At 47.4% G+C, this 25600-nt stretch overlaps 1 protein-coding gene across 2 annotated transcripts in view; it reads left to right on the top strand.

Moving 5' to 3' along the window:
• Positions 1-2066: 2066 nt before the first annotated feature.
• Positions 2067-25600, top strand: part of GAB1 (GRB2 associated binding protein 1) — a 115013-nt gene continuing 91479 nt past the window's right edge. For both annotated transcript variants that reach the window (XM_078600897.1, XM_078600896.1), the window contains exon 1: positions 2067-2679. In XM_078600897.1, coding sequence (XP_078457023.1) covers positions 2611-2679 — 69 coding nt within the window. In that variant the 5' untranslated portion in view covers positions 2067-2610. The remainder of the gene's footprint in view (positions 2680-25600) is intronic.

Genomic DNA, 25600 nt, shown 5'->3' with positions numbered 1-25600 from the left:
AATTGTTATGAATGGGGGGGGGGTGTCCATTTTGAGGACGTCACCTGTTAATGATTATTAATGAGGGGGCTGTTCGATGTGGAGTTACGTCACCTCCTCATAATTACTATTGAGGGGGGAGGGTGCTCCATGTGGAGTGACGTCACATGCTCATGATTATTAGTGAGGGGGGGGGGTCCATGTGGAGGACGTCACCTGCTCATGAATATTAATGAGGGGGGCTGTTCGATGTGGAGTGACGTCACTTGCGCATGATTATTAGTGGAGGGGGGGGAGTACTCCATATTGAGTGACGTCACCCGCTCATGATTATGAATGAGGAGGGGTGGGGGGGTGTCCATTCGGAGGACGTCACCTGCTCATGAATATTAATGAGGCGGGCTGGTCGATGTGGAGTGACGTCACGAGCGTTAAGGCCCGACATTCCTGGGTGATTATAGTAGGTATTCAATGCTAATTGGATGTATAAAGCATCTCGATGTGACCGCGTTATCCAGACCCTTGTACAAGTTGGGGAAGCATGCACATCTTAGAGAGCTTACAGGGATAAAAAACATGGGGTAGACTTCTACTGTCCTGACAAGGAATTTATATGGAATTGTAGTAGAGGTGTGAATGGAAAGACTTCATAGACAACAGAGATAATCTGGCAAGTCGCACCGTGTTGCCACAGCCAGTAGCGTAGACCCAGTCATCAGACCGGACCGAGAGCCTTTCACGAACATGCCAATAGCTCCTGTGCAGGTAACAGTGGCTGGCCTTTTGGAACTCTTAAGTCCAGATCACAGAGGTGGCGAACCGTTCCGTAGCTACCCCGTGATTTAATTTATTACGGCCCACGGCTACACGATGGCCCCGACTTCAAAGTGGAGAAACAAAAAAAAACGCCCCGCAAACGATATTAATATCCGTCACTGCAAGCATCTTAGTCGCACGAATCGAGTTCTAGAGGGGAATATTTTCGACCTGGCAACGCAGGGGTTTCTAATGTTAGCAACTCCTCTTTATACGTGGACTCCACTGACTCCACGTGTCAATAAAATACGTACTCTTTGATTATTTCGGTAATTTTTTTCCTCCTACGTCAGCAGTTCTCCTGCTGTTTTTTCACCTGATGACGGTTGCTTGTGTCGCGGTCGAAACGTCGTGATCAATTAATTTTCTATCTACGTGTCTTTACCGAAAGAACCAAAGAGTATAGATTCCTGCAGTCACGAAAGCTTCAAATCAATAAATAAAATACGCTTTAGTCCAGACAAATATATAGTTCAGCAGCATTTGTTTTTAGCAAACAAACTCAGGAACGATTTCAACATCCTGGCTCTCACCGGCAGTCAGGCTTTGGGCTGCCAAATGTTATTGACGAGGGCACTCCACCTAAACCATCGGGGACCTCTTTAACGAAAAGAAGCAATACAACATGTACAAACTCGCGTGGCCTCGTTGTGTGGATCATTGCATGCTCGTTAGTGGCCGGCGCGAGGAATACGTTCCTCTACCCCAGGCAGAGAGGCTGGGCTTGGCAATGAGTCTGGCACGGCGCTCTTCATCGCAAGCACCCGCTGGACACTGGCGGGCACCCCCGTGGCCTCCAGTGCGGTCCCTGACATGCGGCCGCCGAGAATACACAACGCGTGACAACACCCCCACCCCATCATCATCGTGCTGCTTTCAAGCCCCAGTGGTTTCTAATGTGTTGGCGGTCCTCACACCGATGTCTTATCGGCGAAAGTATCCGCCCCCCCCCCTCCTCTGAAAATGAGTGAAGGACGCTGGGTCTGGCGTTAAGAGCGTATCCGGCATGCTCATCGCACGGCCACCACGCGCGCGACTGCGATGATGAAAGGCAATGAATGAGTGTAACGAAGGGGGGCACTGCCCCTTCCTCCTCCCCCTAACACGGCAGCCTCGCAGCGTCCCGCGTCTCCGTGGCCCTCGGTGTCTCCGCCCATTTCCTGCGCGAGTCTAAGGAGGGACCACGACGACGACGAGGAGGAGGTGCCGGGGTGGGTGGGTGGAGGGGTGTGGAAGCTCATTCACTAACACTGGGCGGGACTCCGCGTGCGTTACCGAGAGGGCGTGCTGAGAACGAGCACACTGGCAGAGACGCGCACAGACACAGAGACACGCGCACAGACACACACACACACAGAGAGACACGCGCACAGACACACACACAGAGACACGCGCGCAGACACACACACAGAGACGCGCACAGACACACACACAGAGACACGCGCACAGACACACACACAGAGACACGCGCACAGACACACACACAGACGCGCACGCGTAAACGCACGGGCAGGACAACACGCGAATGTGGAATCCTCCTCCACGCGTTTACCAACCTTCGAACCTTCTTCGCTGCGCGCATGGAAATAGGCGTCAACTATTTGGCTTAAGGAGAACACGGCGGCTATAATAAGCGGCGCAGTGTTTATTTGTGTACGCGTGTATCTTTTAGCGCACGTGCGTGTGGTGCACGGCACGCGGACGTGCTACATACTGGTGTATTAACACGAAATAGGAGTAATCATCAGTAGCGGTAACAGTAACAGCGTCGTCATCCGCAGCATCATCACCATCACCAGCAGCAGCAGCAGCACGATGAGTGGAGAAGTGATGTGTAGCGGATGGCTGAGGAAGTCTCCCCCAGAGAAGAAACTGCGTCGATACGTGAGTCACGAATCCTACGTCTCAAACACCAAGACAACGCACTCAACACGCGTTCTCTGCGTAGAGTTCTGTTACATACAACTGCACTTACGTTACCCTCTGTGACTTCCTAGTGGCACTGCGTTTGCTTTGCGCTGCTGTGCCGTGAACGCACACGCGCACGTGTTAAACTGACGCACGTGTGTGTTCGCTCCAGGATAGTTTCGACGGTAACTAATTAATGAATACGCGCGCCAGTGATTTGACTTAATGAGCGCGGTACGTGATTGTGACCAGCGGTGAACGCGCGTGTGACACGGGCCAATTTAGTCACACGGGCCACCTCTGTAAGTGGCGTTTCAAAGCGAAGGAGGTCCCCCGTGCCGATCGCGAATTGCCGTTGTGCACGCGAAGCTCGCGGCTGCTTTGAATTAAAAAAAGTTTTTTTTTGAACCGCCGATTCGCTCGCAGTAAGCCCTGAGCCAATATTGGCACAACGCATTAAAATGACTCGCGTGCTTCGAGAGACGCGTGCCCCCTTGGGGTACAATGCAGGGGATTAAAATGAACAAAACAATTGAACCACTGGAACACCATTAAATACTGTATTCGAGATAGAGTGTAGTGTGTGCTTTGTATTGGTGTGTGGAAATTTTACCTGCGCAACTACAGCTTAACACGTAGGCTTTCGTGACCAATATCACCCATAAGAGTTTTTTTGGGGGGTTAGATCGCGAAAATATAAATGTGTCGTTCAACCCGCCACGCAGCCAATGAGTAAGGTTTGTCACGTAAACAGAACATGCCAATTGATTACTAGTACAGCACACCGGTGCGTTGGAGAGCAAACCCACAACATTTACAGCTTGCAGGTGAGTCTGCTGCCTACACGGGCAACGCGCTGTGGGTGAAGGATAAGCACAGCAGCAACTACAGTGTGCTTAGGGTGCATACACGTGTTTGTGTAGCTAAGGAATGTAGGTGTATTCTGGGTTTTTTTGCTGTAAGGCATTGGGCTTAGCTGCTATGTTCTACTGTGTTGTTGCATGTATGGACTCTCCATGCGAAACGAGCGGTGCCGCAGTGGTGAACGCATTGCACTATGAAACCGGTGTCCTGAGTTCCATCCCTGGCCACCGGCTAACATCAGTGTTAGAGCGATGATGATCTGAACCGGTGCTTGGCTTCTTCCTCCTTTCACCAACACGCGTGCTGAAGTATGGTCAAACGACCTGGATGACCAAGGCAACATGGGACGCCCTTTTCATTCATCAGTCGATGTACCAAAGAGGTGTAGGAATGAACTCCACCCCCCCCCCCATTTAACCGTGATGTCGATTCCCTTGCCCCTGATCAAGTCCAGGCGTAACGCCTTCATGTTTATCTCTACTTGTGACCGACTGCCTCTCCCTACGAAATAAAGATGCCCACCATCTACACAGCATGTTGAGGTGCGCTTGCATCGAAACGCGTTGTGAGCTCACATTGTATTGCGACGTGCCGTGTGCGAGGCGCGTGCACAGCTGCTCTGATCGGGTGCGCGCGCGGATCCTCCTCGAGTGCCAGGGTTAAAAGTGCGCGTGTCGCTGTGTATGCGCCGTCCCTGCCCCATTGATGAGTGACCGTGACGATGTAGCCGCGCGCCATTTACCTAATGCAATGCGGTGGTCATATGCAGTTCAATTAAATTGATTGTCCTTTACAGTGCAGTTTATCAAAGCGAATTCGTGCATTGCGGTGGAACTCGGTGCAACGCATCTTTCATCACGGCTTGTTCCAGCTGAATTGCTATTTAGGGGTCGCGACCAGAGCAGAAAAAATGCTACTTCCTTCCCCTCCATGAGTTTCTTTTGAAAGGAAATCCGATTTTAGAATACCAGCATTAATGTTTATGGAGTCTATACTCGGCCATGCCTTTCAGAAAAGATATCTTACATTAAAAGCGGTAAAGGCACAGCCATGCAATGGCTTGCTCAGGCCACTGCTAGAGCAACGGCTTTCACCGTAGGGAGCTCCAGAGAGCCTCTCTGAGACCGTATTTGGCCTCTTCCTCCACGCTGGCAAGACGTCTTGGGAGTGGTGGGAGTAGCCACGCTTTACCGCACGACACGCGATTTGCCGATCGACTAACTGTGGCACCCATTTGTACTGCTGGGTGGACAGATGCGTTTTGTGGGGGGAGGGGTAGGGTAGGATTTTAAAAAAATTGCATCAAAACGTCTCCAAAGATTGCCAACAAAACATTTCCGCACCGAGAGATGGAACCGGTGATCTCTGGATTGCAAGTCCATTGCGCGAACCATTACACCGTGGCAGCATGCAACCGTGCAGTAAATAATGGGATACGTTAAGCAAAAGAGAGACAGCGAGAGAGGGCTTTCTCCTGGGTAAAATTATTCACGATTGTACAAATCAATGCGCATGCATCTCGTCAAATGTAGAGTAATACACTTTGCCATGACTCAAGAGTCCATAACGATGATAATTTAAAGTAAATGTAGTGGCCGTTTCCCGTCATAAGAATGTTTGGAGCATGTCCCCAGTTAGAATTGTCTAACGGAGTGAAATGTATTTACAGTGCGGTGACTCTTTTGTCAATAACAACAAATTACTTTCTGCTCCATTTGATTGCATTTTTTATACTTTCCAAACTGTGTCCGGTGGTGGGGTTTTGGTTGTCATCGGAACACAAGTGCAGTAAACCTATCTCTGTAGTCTTCCATTATTATTGTAATTATATTTATTCATTTCCCAGTGAGCTGTTACAATTATTTCTCTCTGGCGAGGGTTTCCAGATGAAGGCATATTTGTTTTTTTTTCCGTTCCTCGGCGTGCAGCGGAAACAGTTTTGTAAGGATGTAGATGCATTTTACATAACTGAGTGTCGTGAGAATTCGTATGCATTACGAATACGGTTGAAGCTGGAAATATACACAGCACTTTGGCGCAAGGCCAGCTGTGATTATATGCAAAGTAGAGTGCTTTTGTGAGACGTTGTCCATTGCCTCTCCCCCTACTAGTGTAATGTAAGATGTGTTAATTATATCAGAACTGTGATTATATACGCTATGCTTATATCCAGTTTCTACTCTGGCACTATAATAAATAAAAAACCAAGCTCGTGCAACATGATCTCTATGGCCTTGGATGTCTTGTTGAGGTGTGAGTGACCTGCTGAGCATCATAGCAAAAACATTGACTCTGCTAAATTTGGTGTTTGATAAGGATTTTAAGAATAATGTTTCCAAAATGTTCACTTATCCCTCAACATTTTCCACCTTTCCCAGCCCACAGCCACTTTTAGCAGAACTGTTTACTTGACATCCGTCCGTAGTTTGAGTTTCGGTGTCGCTGGGATTTGTTGACGTGACTTGGGTGAAAATTGTAATCTGTAGCGGTGCTTGTGAAACTGTCACTGCAACGGCTGTCGGGCTGCAATAAATGTAAATGTAATCCTTCTACGGTGTTCAACGAAAGTGAAATGTTATACCGTGGCTTGAAAGCCACCCTAATAAAGTGTGTTTGTGTTATTTATTACTTTATCCTTGGCTTGGTGGCACATGCCTGTAATACAGGGTTCGTGGAGGCAAGCGTTGGTGGATCGCGTACGTTTGTGAAACTTTAAAGTCTGCCGGGGCTCTAAGGTGGCACGAGTGAATCCATCCGTTGGGACGTGCGAGTGCGATCGCAGTGTGTTTTCTGAGTGCACTACTTTGGTGATCTCCCATATGCTAAACACTCTGAAAAAAAAGTCATTTGTTGATCATCACAATGCAGGAGCCTCCTGAAAAAGAGTCTTGAGATTGATAATTGGTTTTTTACCCTTTTTATCTGGCAACAAAACTGACACCTTTTTTACATGCAAACATGACTCCTTGTAAAAAAAAGGTGACAGTTTTGTTGCCAGATAAAAGGGTAAAAAAAAACAATTATCATATTTTTCCTTCTGGCAAATGAGGTTCCAAAGTCTTGAGATTCTTTGAGATTTTTCGAAAATAAATAGGACATGAAAACATTGGTATGCGTGGAAAAACACATTTTTTGGCATTCGTTGCAAAACGATGCCAATTATTTGGGTTGGCTTCATTTGAGAAATATTTAAATTTGGATGTCATTGTTGGACGCAGAAAAGATGATCTGTCTGTCTAGGATTCTCTTTGTTGGAGCTGAGTTGCTTTTAGCCACGAAGGCTCCTTCTTAAGTGCTATGAGAGCAGTGGCAGATATTACTAATATATTGCTTATGCTATTTCCAGTCTTAGATTCGTTAGCTTTATACCCAGTCATTTCTTTCCTGTATTGACTGTTTTTTCATATTATTTTGCTGGGCATTCGAGAACGCAGCATGTTCGAATATCCGTTTACACGTATGATTCCTGTATGACCTTATGTTTCCTCGTTAGCTGTTGATGTGGCATCGTAAAATACATTGCGACTTCTGGTTGTTTTATTAATTAACAACAAATGTCAAACCGAGTTGGAAATGTGCGGGTTTGAATGTCGCGGTGGCGAGATGTTAACTACATTGCCTGATATACAGGAGATCGTGGGTTCGATCCTTACCCATGTTCTCCCTGTGGTCGCGTGGATTTTTCTCCGGGTCCTCCGTTTTCTCCCTCCACATTTAGAAACACGCGTTTAGAGTATTTTGCTGATATACATTTCCACGCGATAAGCCACTTAGTTGAGCTATTATTTATGGCTAGGTCGTGTCTCTGCTGTACTAGTAACGAATTGGCACGTTCTGTTTACGTGGCAAACCTTACTAATTGGCTGTGTCGGGTGGTGGCGGGTTTTGACGACACATTAATATATTTACGCGATCTTACCGAAAAAGAAAACCCCATATTATGGATAACAAATGCATTATATCACATTTTTCATTTTGAAAACTGATTTTTTATTTTCTCCGTAGGTGTGAGCGCTGTGTTGCCTCTTGCTGTGTTCAGCACGCCCCCCCCCTCGTTGCAGAGCGTTGCACAAACATCACTCCTTACCTTTGTTTTTTCGCGCTCTGTTGGACCTGCCACTTCTCATGAAACCAACGAAACGTTCCCCGAACTAAAGTGATGAAACGTGACCCTGGCCGCGGGTTAACCTCATCCCTGCAGCACAAGTTTGACCAAGTGTGCTTTTTGTTCGGCAAAGTGGATTGCCGGTGGAGTGTCCAGTCATTGACCGAATACTATTTAGAGGAGAGGCATCTGCAGGGACATGCCTGCTTTTTTTACGTAGCCAGGGCACTATTGCTGTTATGAAATCCGCCGTATAATTAAATGATTCTGGCTCAGAAATGGGATGCTTTTGTGAACAATGTCGCGCCGTCTTTAACTTCGGCTCCTCGGCAGACATTGTACTCCCGTAATGTCTCCCGAGTTGTCACTGGGAATAAAACCATTCTAAAAATGCGTTATTGGCAAGCGTACACAGCTGCAGCTAACCATCTGCCTAACAACAGTGCGACGGTATGTGCTGTGCCCAAAATTTGCACTTGAGGGGCACTTGGGAAGGAAAAACTTTTTTTGCAGGAGAGGGCAGCTGGGCAGCTGCTGCCCTCGATTCTTTGCCCTGCTTGTAACTCGGAATGCATGCACTTTGTTGATGCCTTATGCACCCATGTAGCTGTGCGCCTTTCCCAACACCCAGACGCACCACTCGCTTAAATGTGAGACATCTGGTAAAGGTGCAGCCCTGAAATATCTTGCTCACGGCACTGCTGGCGGAAGGGCCTCTCCTAGAGGGAGCTCCACGGAGTGCCTGTACAGAGGATTTGGCCTATGCTGCCATTTTGACCAGTATCCTTGGGCGTACCCAAACTTGACCCCACCACTAAAGTCCTGCCAACAGTATTACTGTGCTGTACCCATTTATACTGCTGGTGGTAGGGGAATTTAAAAAATTAACCCGTAAAAACTAAGTTTTTCACTATAAATCCTTTATATGCGTGGCATCGATTTTATTTTATTATTCATTTCTGTTTTTCTTGAGTAAGAGTTTCATTTTGATCACATTGGTATTTTAAATAAAATATGATTTTTTTTCCTAAAATGTGGAATATTTTAGAAAAAAATTTTCACGAAAATAAATTGTCACGCACGAGTCTGTGTGCAAAATGTCAGCTCGATTGGATCACGGGAAGTGGCTTAAAAACGACCGAAAGATTTGCACGGTCGTAAGTGCGCAAGCAAACAAGCAAGTGAACTTAATAAAAAGGATTTAAAAAGAAACCTGTACGCTGTTAGAACTGCCGCGCCAGGAGGTCGAACCGGTGACCTCTAGATGTCAAGTGCAGAGTGCTAACCATTACACCACGGCAACTGTATACATTTGTTATATATATGATAATATATTTGTTTATAACTTTATCCACAAAATAATCCATCAAGACCCAGTTATACGTGATTCGTGGTGTATTGAGCAAATTGCACAACAGAGTATAAGGGAAAGTGATTTGTTATGATAACATTGTGATGGGCATTGAAATAAATTCCTGTTATTTTATGAAGTCAAATTAATCTCCAACCACAGGTGTGGGAAGCTGTAGACCCATAATTTATTTAGCTGCAACCTGTATTTAAATGTCAATCAACAGATGCATGGCACGCTTGCTGTCACTTTACACTGAGCTATATAGCTTTTTCAGAAGCGACCTGGCGACAAATGATACCTCAACAAAGTGGCTTGTCACGTGGAAATGTTTAGGAGCCAAATACTCTAAACGCGTGATTAGAAATGTGGAGGGGAAACCCGGAGGGCCCGGAGAAAAAGCCACGCGACCACGGGGACAGAGAGAGAGACACGCAAACTCCAAATGTACAGCAGGCATCACGTTAGGGGATCGAGCCCACGACCTCCTGCGTACCAGGCGAGCTCGTTAACATCTCACCACCGCAGCACCCATAGGGGACAATGGCAGCCAAGGAACATCTTAAAGGATGTACACCGAGGAGATGGCGCAATGAAACCAGCTCGTGTGCAGGTGCTGAAGGAGGCCTTCATCCAGCAGTCGATTGACCACGACTGACGTCGATGATGGATAAACATGGGTGAAAATTGACTTTGTCTGGCCCCGTTAAGTCACGGAGATCCCAGCCCCTGCGAGGAGACTCTGGCATTCCTACAGGATCCGACTGGGTATTTTAGTAGTGGATCTTACTTTTGTGTTCCCGCCCCCGTTTGAAAAAGGAATCCGAAAATAGGCCTGCGATGAGTTACACGTTTAGCAGCGTTAAGCAGGCTTGAGCCTGCAGTGGAATGCACCAAAATAAGCGCATGTGTCGCCGCTGCTGCCCGGGTCGCTGTAAGCGCGTTGACGCTCGCTGGCTGCTTTGAGAACGACTGGACGCCGCCGCCAGGTTCACGCGCGACAGTCGCCCTGCTATTGGGCCAACTGAGTGTGCGTGGCGTTAGAGGGGTGAGCATTCTCACTACGGTAGAGGCACGTGCTGTTGTCACACGTATTTTGTGCCATTGGTACCTCATTTGGCAGTAAAACATATGATAATTGTTTTTTTTTACCCTTTTATCTGGCAACAAAACTGACACCTTTTTTACGAGGAGGCATGTTTGCATAGACCACAATACCTGCAGTCATAATGCAAACAAAAAACATAACTCTGATAATGTATGCACTGTCCTTGAAGTTGATTGGTCCACACCCGAGACAGCTTTCCTTAGAGCCTAGTCTCACATGGGTTATGACTGCAGGTATTGTGGTCTATGCAAACATGACTCCTCGTAAAAAAGGTGTCAGTTTTGTTGCCAGATAAAAGGGTAAAAAAAACAAATAACGTATTTTGTGGTTTGAGCCTCGTCCACTGAGCGATTGATGACGCGCGGCTTCATATGCAGCATTTACTAAAGTACAGCCCTTTGATAATTTACTGCTGGATGAAGGTTAATCTATGCCCGTGTCAGTCATGTGGGTTGCACGATCATACTTCACCACGCTGGTCAGTGCATGTTGGTGCAGGGGAATTCCAGCACCACCACGGATATTGCTCACCACTGGTGTTAGTTATGGCCGAAAATCGAACTCAGGCAATCGGTTTGATTGCAGTTTGCAAACCACTGTACCGCCGCTCCACTACAATTATTTACACGAGACGTGTAAAATAGATTCCTAAAATCGTGAGACGTGCATTGAATCACGCGCGCATGAATCTAGGTGATATGCAATGGATTCGCGTGACCTCTGGTATCCGTGAGCATTTGAGGCCACTACATTCACCATTCTCTTGAGTGAAAAGCTGACCCCAAATCACGACGACAAATCGAATCGCCACGTGGGTGAATTTTTCTACTCCTCTTGTATTTCACAATACTTGGCATGTTACGATCGCAGAAAATTTTACTCGGATTTATACCCGCACCCGCAAGAGATGCACCGGATCATGTCCGCCATAATCTGCTTTTTATCATGTATGAAAATAATATGCAACATTCAGGCGAATGGAATGAGGGAGACTACAAATGAGACGGAACAGGCGAGAAAGGATTTGAGACAGTTCAACAGAGATTAGAAAAATGATCGATTCCCAGAAACGGATCGTGACCACGAACTGTGGTGTTGTGGGAGGAAGGAATAAATTGTTAATTCCCGAATGTGCTCTGCAAAAGGTTTTGTGCAAGTGTTATATCTTATGCAGGAAAATGTTAAATAGTAACACTGTAAGCAGTCTGATGTGCAATTTTAGGTTGTTTGTCAAAGCGCTACATTTCAGTATCAGAAAGTGAAGTGATTTATATATATTTCCATATAAAAAAACATGCAGCCTTATATAACTTTTACGGGAATCTATATAAAGTTAAGAAAGGAAATGAGCATGATAAGCAAAACTACAGCAGAAGACTGTTTGTGTTTCAGGAGGGTTTCACATTTTTTTTAATTCGTTGCACCAAAGCCTCCCACTGCCAAAAGCATTCATTATTCACGAACGCTATTGGCAAAACACATGCCGGATTTTTTGTTTATTTGTTACGCCTGCACAACTGGGAGTTGCTCCAACACAATGCTCAGCTTCTCATAAATTGCCGTGGCCTAACTTTAACTTCTATGTCACTGCAGCTGTAACGATAAACCTGACAACGCGAAGGATCGTAATCGTCAGCCCCAGAAATCTTCGCAAAGCGGCCGCCAATTCGCGTCGGAGCTTTTGAAGAGTCACCCGTTCCGCAAGCGGCAGTACCCGTTTACAAGGGCAGGAGCTGCTTGCAATGGGCTATATATATACACTCAATACCATTTGGATTTGTATAGCATCAGAATGAATGCGAGCACATCTCATGGAGCTGTACGAAACACAAGGACACGTTGGTGTCCTGGGAAAAAGAACGGCTATTTATTTATTTCCATTATATCGCGGTTGGTCTGAGCCCACAGGACCAAAGAATCAAAACGCCACTTTTGTAAGCTTATAGATGACGGTGAATCTATATTTGTTATGGAGCAAGGTTATAAGAACTTGGGGAAATAGACGATGGGAGAGAATTCCACGTTCGAGCAGTTGATGGCCAGAATCTGTAGGAGCAGCGTCCATGAGCTTCATTGCATTACGTTATAAAGAGCACGAGATGGTCGAAGGCAGCGGGGAATACCAGTCTCATCCTTATTTAGGACTCATCAGCACGCCAGAGCCATCATGAAGGCACATGCAGTTGTTTAGGGCCAAGAGTGATCCAAAAAAATGTGTATACAGAGTGTTGTGCAGCAACATAAACTGGTTGAGGCTTGCCGTACCAGCCATGCTGAAAATACTTTTCCGCTGCCGTCACCGGCATTGCTATATAACCTAGAAGTACTGTACTTTGTGACGGTATTGTTCTTGGCAATGGCTCATTTTGCCATAGTGCCCGAGTTTAGTGCAGGCGAGGAGCGGTCTTCTTCTTGCGTGAGCAATTGGAGGTCTATTACTGGTAGGAACCTTCTGGTTACACCAGCCCACAGGGGATTATTGTGTCCGTCCGTTGTGTATCCAAAAATGGGAAGGGTCGGGCTGGGTGAAGAGGGGAGGGTGGGGAGGGGCTGGGTGGGGAGGGGAGGGTGGGGAGGGGCTGGGTGGGGAGGGTGGGGAGGGGAGGGTGGGGCTGGGTGGGCGGTGGGAGGGGTGGGGCTGGGTGGGGAGGGGCTGGTCACCCCGTGGTGCCCTTATAAAACTCAACGTTTAACCTACTCACGCCGGCTTGTGCCCGCCGTCTCAGTCGGCCATATATGCGGAATACACCACGCCGCCGTTGACCCTGGCCATTGGCCGAGCAACCCAACGTTCCTACCAGCTCCCTCCGCAGGAATGTGTTTATCCAAGTCGCCTGATCGACGCTGCCTCATCAACATCAATCGGCCTTCTCGTTCCACCTTCTGTCCATCGTTATGGGACAGCCTTCGACAATGCGGAGCGACGGCTGTTTGTTGGGCATGTTGGCAGGCACGAGTGTGTGTGGGTAGGGGTGGCACACAAACCAAGACGGCGGCAAATTTGCGTGCCGCAACGCCAATAGATTGCCGCGTACCAGTCCCCTGCTATCTATCTCAAACAGGCACTGGTGACAACCACATGGCTTCTCATTTTCATCCACATTCTGTCTCCTTGTGTGGCAACTGCCCCCATTAAAACCAGTGCAATCATGATTTATAACCGCTTGTTGAACGCACCCACTAGATGTAGGCCTCCCAATGGCATGTTGTTCGTCGGGGTTGATTGACCACACTTCACTGCGCTGGCCAGTGCGGGTTGGCGGAGGAGCGTGCCCAGGTTCCGGATCAAATATCACTCGCCACGGATGTTAGCTGTGGCCGGGAATTGAACTCGGCTCACCGCCGGTTTGCGCTGTGCCACTGCTCCACTCCATCACCCCTGACCTTCCCTGCCACCTTTCCAGAAATTAACAGTTGTGGTTTTCAGCTTCGGGCCGTCGCAGCGCCGGAATGCCGGCGAATATTATTACGCCGTTCCCGAAACTCGTCGTGCAGCCCATCGTCTTCTCCCAAGTGGCCATCAACGTGCAGCGGCGACTCGGTGCCGTACAACTTGGGAATTGTGTCGCGTCGCCGCATCTTCAGCACACGGTGAACATGGGGGGGGGGGGGGGGGGAGACGAGTCGTCAAGCCGTGGGTCGAAGCGCACACGGGCTACGGAGGAGCTCATGTTGGGGGGGGGGGTGAGGTGGGGCGGTGGTGAGGCGGTGGGGGGGGGTAAAGTGATAACCTGTTGCGCTGGTACGCAGGGCTGGTGGTGTGGTAGGACCGGAGCCATCTATGGTGTCTCCTGGTCTTAGGCAAAGGGAGTGGTGCGCGGTTGGTATTTGACAAGAATTCGTTTCGGGGCACATGGAAAGGCGTTGTCATGCGATGTTGTTGATAGTTGATGAAGAGAAAAAGCAATGCCTTAGAGCCGCTAATGCGCGAAGGGCATGTCGAGGGTTGTTGGCTCGATATGAAGACGGGATGTTTTACAGACACCATGCTCGACGACACGTGGAAACATTCATTGGGAAGAGGCTGTTTCCAGCCAGGTGTTCATCATGCGCAGTGCGCGCTGCTATAACCTGCCTACAGCGGATGCCTTCCGGATCTGGGCAACGTCCGCACGTACGGACAGGACAGTGCCGTACTTTAATAACGCAATGCAAGCAACCCGCTTAACACTGTCAGAACACACACAAAGTATCTCCCAAGTGTGGTTTGCACGTCCGGAAACGACCGAAGAGAATAACAGAAAATTGAAACTCGCATGTGGATCTCCCTTTGTTCACGACCACGAGTCAATGTGCTCCGTGTCAAGTCCTCACTGTGGGTGTAGCTGTGTACACACCCTTGATGATGGCGCACGGCAATACAATTGGGTATAAATGTTCACTTTGCGTTGCTTTAAGAGAGTGTGGCCTAGGTGTATATTTCAAGAATGCTCAACAAATCTTCTTCATAAGTATTTTTACATGATCCATCACTCATATAAATGATGATCATCATCATTATCACCATCATCATCATTATCATCATGAAATCATCTATTTAGTAAATAATATAACAACAACAATTTACACATGTAAGGTGTATTTCATTCGCAGATTGCCAATGCACCATTTATGGAAAGCAGAAAAAAACATCACCAGGGTAGATGGCCAGAACTGTTGGGTGAAGGCCAGTTTAAAGAGGTGGATTTTCCAGACAGACTTAAACACGGGATAGCTAGCAATTCTGAGCGTCTTATTAGCAAAGGCAAAACGTTCCAAAGCTTGAGTGCTGCACTGGCAAAAGCCCGGTCACTCCACGAACTGATCCTTGACCTCAGTACTTCGAAGGAGATGATCAAATAATCTCCTGGACCATGTTTAGTGTATAAAGATGGATCAGTTCCTGTAAATATTTCAGGGCTAACCCACTGAGGGCCTTGTTGGGCAGCAGCAGGATCTTTTAGTCCATTCGAGACTTGACTGGCATCCAATGTAAAGACAAGAGAGTGAGTGTGACGTGCTTGCGAAACGGTGCACGCGTAATGCAGCTACACTCTGAACAAGCTCGAATCTACCCAGCACCTTACTCGGAATCCCGAACAGTAATGCAGTACGCTATCATTTAAATTTATACCACTCGTCATCAATATTTTACATGATCCATCATCATTATCAATTTGTTTACATCATCACCTTTAGTAATACCACTGATCACGATTATCATGATTTTACCACTAAATCCTTTTGGTTACCTTTTGGTTAAGCCATGTGCTGCTACAGGGATCACTTTCATGATGTCACTATTTGAGAGATCACGTGTGATGGCTTGAATAAATGCCATTTAAGAAGAAACACGAATCTTAAATAATCAACGCTTGAATCTTCGTCAATACTGTCATATCATCATGAATAATATTCACAAATGACTCGGTTGGAATATAATACAGTACAAGTAATCATTTACCTCTGCTGCAAACACTGAACAGGACCCCTTCTGAAACAGAGTCATGAGAATTAAGTGAGGCTCTGCTGCTTAAACAATTGTAATAATAAGAATAACAACTTTTATCACGTAAAACTAACATCAAACACAATAGACACGATCCAAACGAACTTTGCGTACATCCCATAGTTATTCATGCGGTTTGCATTCATTGTGTTATCGGAGCCGTGTTTCTTCTCTCGAGTTTTTAGGCTTGGAAAGGGGGTGGGGAATGATAAATAAGGGAAGGAACTTGGGGGAAGCAGGGAATGGTCAGCTGTTCATCGTGGGTGTATGTGGGGGGGGGGGGGACGGTGCGGAAGGGGGGCGATAGTCCATTGCCATCGTACATTCTCAATCCACTGCTGGATAATGGTGGAATTACTATGAAAGACTGGCACCAGCGGCTGTGTGTCTCTGGGTGGCCCTCAGCAACCCACAAGCGGAAGCTCTTGCGCGTGCTCGGGTTGGCTAACGACGCCGGCACGAACCGGGGGGGCGGGGTGGGAGTAACATCCAGAGTCCAAACACGCCGAGAGCGGCGACTGGGAGAGAAATGCCTGCGCGGAGCGCAGCGGTGCGACGTGGAATCACGGCGCGTGTAAAATGTGCGCCACGTCATGCGGCAGGAACGCACGCGGTAAACATCGCAGCTTGCGTTCGAGTTCGTCCCCCCCAAAAACACAGGATGATTTGTGTGGGCATCGTCTCGTGCCACGCAACGCTGTTGTTCGTTAAAGTTGAATTTCGTCATCGCAATTTCTTGCTCATGCCGCTGCTGGCAGAGAGGTCTCCTCTAGAGCTTTAGTCGAGTCCCTCTGTTTTGGCCTCCTATTCCGCTCTGGCAAGACCTCATTGGAAGAGGTGGGAATACTCACACTTGAGACCACTACCATGCTGCTGGGTGTACAGAGGTAACGGGATTATATAGAGCGTGGCCCAAAAGTCAGGACACATAGGTCTATGTTTAGTTCAACAAATTACGAAGGGTTATTTTATTTACTTAAACAAATGTTCAAACAGAGTACCATTAATACTAATGCATGTAGAAATCTCCTTTGAAATTATTGTTTTCAAAAGATGACAGTTGCCTTCTTTAGCATACGAAGTGAACTAATTCGTCTTTCGTCAGTTTTCTTTCCACGTTTAAATGTCACCAGAAAAGGAAGAAGAAAATAGATCGGAATACTGATAATAGATACAATATTAACTTGGCGGCATCTCTCCCAACTGACATAATGACAGCGAATCCCCCGCGCGTCAAACAAACCAAACGCGTGGCCCTCAAAATAGTTTTCGTGCTCGGGTTAAAAACACATAAATCGCATCGTAGCCGCGTAAGATCAGGAGCCACGATGCCGGCGCACGAAAAATACTCGGGGACGTTCCAGTTATTGCGCTCGGAACGCAAAGCATTTCATCGTGCGGCTTCGGGCCTCTGTCCGATGCTCTGCCTTTGCGCTCCGTCGAGGCATATTTATACACCGGGCGGCAATTAGCAAAATCATGTAAGCATCAGCAGACAGTGTAAATTATAGTTGCCCGCCGGTTTTGTTTCGATGTCCCCGATAGCGTGTGTTTATTGTTGGGTGAGTGTGGGAGCGAATTTGCAGCACTGCCCCGCAGTGTGCAGAGGCGCGTTCATGGCTGAAAGGACCGTGTTTGTAAAATAGACGTGTTTAGAAACTTAAATGTCAATAGCTGCCTTGCCTAAGCCACTTCACGCGGAGGGGTCTCCCAGTGTATTTGCACATTTTTTAAATATCAAAAACCCACCAAAAGGGGTTGGATCGGTTTGAGAAAACACATGCTTTACTCCCTCTGCAAGCAATGCACTGCTATTTCCCTCTGAGCGAGATGCACTAATGTTCACTGCTGAGTCAACGGAGGTCAAAGGGGAGGGGCGGGGATGAGGGGGTGGGAGGGGTGACTTTGCCACAGTTTTATCCACGTTAATCGTTCTCGTACGTGGTTTTGGATTGTGCCCGTGGCCTTTTGGCACAGTGTCCTGATGTTTCACTTACACGTTGCGGGGAGAATATTCGGGAACTTTGGGAACTCAAGAAAGAAGTTCCCAGCACGTGGAGCGAATCGAGCCGAGAAGACATCGCACAGCTGTACAGCACAACCGCAAAAAATAACCTACGCACGCAATTATTGCCCTTGGCTGGCCAGGGGAACTCCATGTGAGACTCTTAAGAAACTTTAAAAAAACGTACATGATGCTTCCCCCAGCCATCTGTGCTGTCAACTGATGGCCACTGCTCAAAGCTAAACTCAAGACCTACTTCTTCTCTGCCTATAACCGACTGCCTCCTTTTCTCTAAACATGAATATGCCCACTGTGTCTATACTGTGTCTTGCGATGTGCTTGACTTTCGATGGGCCGTGTAAATCAAAAACCGCCCTCGCGTTCGGTGAAATTATAAAACCAGTCACCGACTTGGGAGTCGAACCAGAACGGTCCGGAGCACAAGTCCACCGCCGTCTTCTTCACCCCGCGGCAGCTTCAAGGAAAAAAATAAAAGCACGAGGTGCTCGAATAAATGTCTGGCGCAGAATCCAAGGCAAAGAAAGGGGAAAGTGAGCTTGGCGGACGGAAGGAGAGACCGGAGGGGATGAAGCGAAGGTCAAGGGGCTTGTGGGAGTCAATGGTTGCGGTGTTCGAGCAACAGAGGTTCCTCCATCTCACCACAGTATGTCGGGAGCTGCCACACTGAGGGCCCCATTGTGTGTGGATTCGGCCAAAAAAGACTATCGGACGCACAGCGGTTTCTTATGCGGCCCGATGCCTGCTTCACGCATGGCGATGTCCGCGGTTGGAAAGGAGGTACACAAAAAAAAGAGAGAGAAAGAGACCGGAAAAGTGAAAATGAAATCCAATTAAACCTGAAAGAATCTGCGTTGTTTCGAGATGGGCACTTACATTTGAACTTTTCCCTTTTCATTCTTCCATATATGGTATTTGGCATCGTAATAATAATAATAATGTACAGTCTATTGCCAATCCACTGCTGGATAAACATTTCCCAACACTGCTGTAGCTCACGTGGGTTGTTCGACCATTCTTCACCACGGTGGCCACTGAAATGGGTGGTGGGGTCAGAACGAGCTCAGATGTCACTTGCCACTGTTGTTCGCCGTAGCCAGGCAAGGTAAAGTGCGCCAACCACTGTGCCACCACTCCACCCCCATGCTATATATATACACTCTATTTACACGCGCATATACATTTTGGTTGTGAGTTTAGCCTTTCATTTGCTTTGCGATTAGTGCATTTGACGTTCACAATCTTGCGCGTGCTATGACGCACGCGGACTTGCTCAGGTGTGGAGACGCGCGGGGGAGGTTGATGATACACCGACATAGATGCATTTCACAAATGCAACATGCAAAAAGCAGGCAAGGCAAATAACACATGGTACCGCTGATAGTGTTATTATTAATGCAGGGCATTTCAGGCCATTGTAATAGCACCAGTAACAAAGGCTGCGAGGCATTACAGCAAATGAATACATGTAGGGGGAACATATATATATTTTTAAATTTAGACTTTTACAGATTACTTTCGCCCGGCGTGACTTTTAGAGCACTGCGAACGTTTTTTTTTTGCAGCAAGATGTGATTTAATCAGAACCAAATGGGCTTCCTTTGAATATACGTCTTGTGTGACCGTGTTCAGAGTGAGTGAGAATCGCTTATGTGGTTTTGTGCATGTGTTGTTGAGGTTCTCAGTCTTGTGCTTTCTGAATCACGTCACCATGACCGTGGGTCTGTTGTTATTGCTGTGGCTACTTTAAATGCGTTCTGGACTTTAGTTTTTTTTTAATGCTGTGTAACAAAAAAAGGCGGCCATAAAGATGCTGTCACTGAACCCAATGCCATTCCACATGGGGCTGGTTGTTTGGGGGGCGGAGGGGACTATTCTGCCAGGCACCATATCACTGAAGTCATCTTTCTTGTGTACATTGATATATGTCTGCCCTACAACAAAATACCAATCATAAATGATAACAATCGCCCTTTCACACCCCCGTTATCATGAAAAGAGGACCTTCTAGAAGAAGCCCCTTGATAAATCGAAACAGTTTTTTTTGCGGAGTTCGTGACGGAATTCTCAAAGGGTGTTGCTGGAATTTTAATTTCCTGTACATGCCTTTGGGACGTTATTGAAATTCTTGCAAGATTTTCCTTCAAAGAAAAACAATTGTTAATCAAATGCCTATCCAGTTCATCACAAGCAAGATATCTTTCATGAACCACTGAAGATTTGGTCGGGAAGTCTCTGCGAACATGAACTTGAAGGACAATTCCCCGATGTAAACCTATACCTGTGCGTGCTCACGATTCCCAGTGTTGTCATTCTGTTACGTGTGCGCTGAGCGCGCAACCAAAGCCTAAACCTGATTGCAATTCTAGATTTGAAGCTTTCGTGACTGCAAGGATTCATATTCTTGGGTTTTTTCGGTAAAGTCACGTAGGTAAAAAATTTAAATTTATAAAAGTAAAATAAAAATAAGAACAAAATCACGACGTTTCGGAGGCAACACAAGCTTCCGTCTTCAGGTGGAACCGTCACGGCACGCTTGCTGTATCAAGTAACGTGACTTTACCGAAAAAACCCAAGAACCTGATTGTAATTTTTGGAACGCAAAAAAAACGAGTGGGGGGGCAGTATTAATATGATTTAATTTTAAGAAAGGACTTTAGAGATTGCCGTAGATAACGTGTCACTCAACCTGTAACTTAGCAACGGTTGACCGCAGCAGGCAACCTTGGCGCGTGTGTTTCGTGGATGTTGGCGGTCTGCATGGATTTATAATTTCTGCTTGGCTTTGTGCGATTTACACATTGCTTCATTTCTGATTTCTGTGGGATGATGTCTTTTAATTTGGACATTCTAATGGGGTTCAGTGTTCACGGCATGATTAATGTGCGCACCGCGGCTGGGGTAGGGTGAGCATGATGAAGTGGGTTTGTAGCATTTCCTTTAAAAGCACGCAACAGCACTGTACTTTACAAATGTTACGGTATTATGTGAGAATGTAAGGCATCCGAAGGATGCCATGTGCTTTGCGTGGAGTCTCTATGTAGTGCACTACATCTTCTCGTGGAATCTTACACAGGATACGGTACAGGCAACTAAGCTCAGCAGTGCTAGCATCGTTATTAGTATTTAAATTTCATTTATTTTGGAACAAGAACACTGTCATGATGCCCAAAGCTGTTGATGACATCACACCTTCCCTCTCTCTGCCAGATCCCGCAACTGGAAAACGTTCATTTAGCACGGCAGCTACTTGCATTTACAATATACAAGTTAGCACACAACAATATCAAAAACATAGTAAGACCACTGCGTGATGTACGCAACCGTTGTTTTTTTCCGTGTGTCATAAATATTATTACATTTGCACAGGCCCCAGGTTTACCATTTCCAGGGTGTGCAGTAGCTTGGCATTTAGGGTGGCGTGGTTTGGACATGTACCGCGTTCGACCCTGCTGCTGCTCGCTGCTGCTGCTCTCCGCTGCTGCTGCTCGCCGCTGCTGCTCTCCGCTGCTGCTGCTCTCCGCTGCTGCTGCTCTCCGCTGCTGCTGCTCTCCGCTGCTGCTGCTCTCCGCTGCTGCTGCTCGCCGCTGCTGCTCTCCGCTGCTGCTGCTCTCCGCTGCTGCTGCTCTCTGCTGCTGCTGCTCGCCGCTGCTGCTGCTCTCCGCTGCTGCTGCTCTCCGCTGCTGCTGCTCTCCGCTGCTGCTGCTTTCCGCTGCTGCTGCTGCTGCTCTCCGCTGCTGCTGCTCTCCGCTGCTGCTGCTCTCCGCTGCTGCTGCTCTCCGCTGCTGCTGCTCGCTGCTGCTGCTCTCCGCTGCTGCTGCTCTCCGCTGCTGCTGCTGCTGCTCTCCGCTGCTGCTGCTCTCCGCTGCTGCTGCTCTCCGCTGCTGCTGCTCTCCGCTGCTGCTGCTGCTGCTCTCCGCTGCTGCTGCTCTCCGCTGCTGCTGCTCTCCGCTGCTGCTGCTCTCCGCTGCTGCTGCTCTCCGCTGCTGCTGCTCTCCGCTGCTGCTGCTTTCCGCTGCTGCTGCTGCTGCTCTCCGCTGCTGCTGCTCTCCGCTGCTGCTGCTCTCCGCTGCTGCTGCTCTCCGCTGCTGCTGCTCGCTGCTGCTGCTGCTCTCCGCTGCTGCTGCTCTCCGCTGCTGCTGCTCACCGCTGCTGCTGCTCTCCGCTGCTGCTGCTCTCCGCTGCTGCTGCTCTCCGCTGCTGCTGCTCGCTGCTGCTGCTCTCCGCTGCTGCTGCTCTCCGCTGCTGCTGCTCGCCGCTGCTGCTGCTCTCCGCTGCTGCTGCTCTCCGCTGCTGCTGCTCTCCGCTGCTGCTGCTCGCCGCTGCTGCTGCTCTCCGCTGCTGCTGCTCTCCGCTGCTGCTGCTCTCCGCTGCTGCTGCTCTCCGCTGCTGCTGCTCTCCGCTGCTGCTGCTCTCCGCTGCTGCTGCTCGCTGCTGCTGCTGCTCTCCGCTGCTGCTGCTCTCCGCTGCTGCTGCTCTCCGCTGCTGCTGCTCGCGGCTGCTGCTGCTCGTGGCGAACTGGGTCTGGGCCTCGCTCTTAGTTTTCTACGTCTCTACCCCCGAGGCATCTTCGCGGTGGAGGTGTTGTGACACGCATAGACTCACGCGTAATAATTCTAGATTTGAAGCTTTCGTGACTGCAAGGATTCATACTCTTAGTTCTTTCGGTAAAGTCACGTAGGTAAAAAATGAAATTAAAATTTATAAAAATAAAACAATAAAAATCACGACGTTTCGGAGGCAACACACCTGAAGACGGAAGCTTGTGTTGCCTCCGAAACGTCGTGATTTTTATTGTTTTATTTTTATTAATTTTAATTTCATTTTTTACCTACGTGACCTTACCGAAAGAACTAAGAGTATATATCACGCGTAATAATCTACATGATGAGTCCTGAAAGAAATTACATGGCGCTGGTCTCCTCGTAGACCGATATACTGCCATCAATGCTTGTCGATTGCACTCGCAACCGAGTTCAGATAATGATTTGATCCCCACTTTTGCTCCGCAACGAACTGTACTTTGAGATAAGTTTGCAGAGTCGTTGCGCTTTGGAATTTTTTGTCGTGGTTTGAGGAGTACAGATAATTTTACCCTCAAATAAACTCCGACATGCCAATTGTGAAGTGGCTGTTGAATGTCTTAGGCAGTGATCGTTAATTTAGTCTTCTGTTTTGATTTTCTTTCTGTTTGGTTTCATTGTTTTAAACAAAACCTTGCTCAGACATTCAAGCAGCAGCTAAACCATGCCACCAAAGAGACGCTTACAAGAATGAAGCAACGTCTAAAGTGCAGATTTTATGAAACCGAGGGAGAATATCTGCTGCCGTGCATTATTGCCGAGGAATTACATCTACACAAGTGCAACAATGAGCACATCTTCCACTCGTTTAGGGGCCATATTTTACTGTTGATGGTGTAACATGCTTTTGCTTGATCAGTTAACATTTAAAACAAAGATACATATCTTAATTGCAGCATGAATCACGATCATCATGATCATCGTCATCATGATCCATTGCCCATTTTCAATTATAAAAATTATCCACAAATGACTCAATTGAGATTACAGTATATATATAAAGCATTGCCCCCGACTGATAAAACGTGGCAGGACCCTCCTGAAAACGATTCATAAGACTCAGTGACTCTTTCCTTAAGATATTAACAATAAAACCCATCATGATCAATGCTACCCCACACAGTGTACATTATTGCCTTGTGGCAATTCTGGTCACAAATTATTTAAATACACCCCCCCCTCCCTCAAAGCGTAAATGCTCCCAGTTGTGCCGAAGCGGAACATTTCAGTGTCATGGGACTGACAAGTGGCAGACCGGAAAGATGCAATGAAAGAATGTCGAAGGTAATCTGCGCGCTGAACAGCGGTATCATTCTGCCGGTGGGACTGACTAGTCGCATTATGACCGCGCCGGGGAGGATTTACACCGACTTGCACGGTGTGAGGTTTTATGAGATGATGCCCTCGGGGCTTGCGCTCAGTTCTCTGCAAGCTCGCGGAATCTGGGAGACAACTTGACAATGAGGAGTCCGTGATGACCTTTGCGCTGAGAGAGCTGCAAGCAGACGGTGGGGGGGAGTTGGGGTGTGGGGTAAAGTGTTGTGTGATCTGAGTTTGACCTCTGCATCTTGCCTTGAGAAGTGGCCAAGGCAGACCATTATACAGCATCATTACGGCTTCAGCGTGGCATGCAGCGGCCAACTCACTCAAAACCATTGGCTTCTGGTTTGTTTCGCAAAATACAGTGCGTGGAAAATTATTTTAAAATCAATTCTCTCTTTCTTGGAAGGACGATTAAACTATCATCGCAGCTGGGTGTGTGATTGTAATTATACGTTTGCGCGCACGTGTTATGCACCGTAATGTATAGCCGCAGTTGTTTCGGGCGTGTTGGTTTAGTACATCTGCGATCACAGATTCGCGGATTGCTCTTGACACGTACACACGTGAATCAATGGTATGCAAATGTTTGCATTTTCGTGGGGTTCATATGGGTGTGTGGGTGCTGATGTAAGTGTATACATGTGTGACTATACGCACTTATGTAAACGTGTACATATAACGTTCATGTGCATAAATGGCTGTGTAGCATTTGAAATTATTTCAAGAAAATTACATTGGAAGAATATAGAGAAATATAAATATATATCTTTTAATAACGGTTATTGAGCACAGCCCAAAAGGATCAAAGTGCCGCCAAATACTCAAAACACATGTTTCTCAATGTGGAAGGAAAAACTGGAGGTCCTGGAGAAAAATCCACGCGAACACGGGAAGAACATGCAAACTCTAAATATACAGGCATCGGGGTTGGGATCGAACCCACACCCTCCTTTTTACCAGGCGAGGTAGGAATATCTCACCACCATGGTGCCTTTTGTCAAGCAGTGAGAGGAAAGAAGCAGAGAGAGAGAGATAAGTGTGGATATACTTGAGACCCATGATCAAGAACACAAGGAAGCCTTTCAAGCACAGAACAGACACTTCCCATGAAGGACCAATGCTGGAAAAATATCCAGCAATGTGTTTTGGTAAAAGAACTGATTTCATTATGTTCAAAAACAATGTGGCCCAAAAAAGTCTGCATCCAAAAATACAAGGCAGAGTAAGGCGTGTCGGCATATCTGCCAATTGTTTCACTGGTGGCATTATTCCATGGACAAGCCTTGAAGGATTTTTTTTGTTGTTGTTGCAGAAAATGTTTTAGGTGGTGGCCGTGTGGCTCACAGAGTTTGCAATGCCCTCGTCCGTAGCTCTGAGGCAGCCCCGCCGAGATCCTGGGCTTCAATCCAGGCATCCACGAGGGATTAGCCGGGTGGCGGTGGCGCATGCCTGTAATCCAGTGCCGTGGAAGCAGCGAGGGTTGGTGGATCACGCAAATGTTGTGAACCTTCATTCCCATGGGCGTAGAGGTGCCATTGCCTGGTTTTCCGGGAGATGGCGGTACTGCGAAATGTGGTCTAATATTCATCCATCCCATCTGCATGGGATTGAGTGTTGCCACCTCGCACAAATTCGTTTTCTCTGCTTCTTCCCATATGTATACTTGGCTGAAAACACCATAATACATAGAGGACAGCAGAGCTTGTACAATTGTTGATGTATGTTGAACTTCTTTCGCACCGTACGTAACCAACCGTGATAATCGGAAATGCGGGGAAAGGACAACAAAATAAACACAAAACCAGTTCGAAAGAAATGCATTCTCAATTTACATTTAAAAGTGCATAACTCAAGTGGCTTCCTAATATCGGAAAATAACTTTCCAGACGGCCACAGAAGCGCATTTTTTTGAAAGCGCACAATGTGGTGATTGTCTTTGTACGATGGTTAGCGAAAAGTCGCTGCTGCGAGGATGACCGGAGTTCGCGTGATGGTTTATGCTCCGTGACGAGTGTGTTTGGTGAGTGTGTTCCCAGACCCAAACACCAGTAA

This window comes from Lampetra planeri, chromosome 15 (assembly GCF_965212315.1).
Source record: "Lampetra planeri chromosome 15, kcLamPlan1.2.h2, whole genome shotgun sequence".
Taxonomy (NCBI): domain Eukaryota; kingdom Metazoa; phylum Chordata; class Hyperoartia; order Petromyzontiformes; family Petromyzontidae; genus Lampetra; species Lampetra planeri.
Note: the sequence above shows the minus strand (reverse complement) of the source record. Positions and strands in the feature narration are given on the sequence as shown.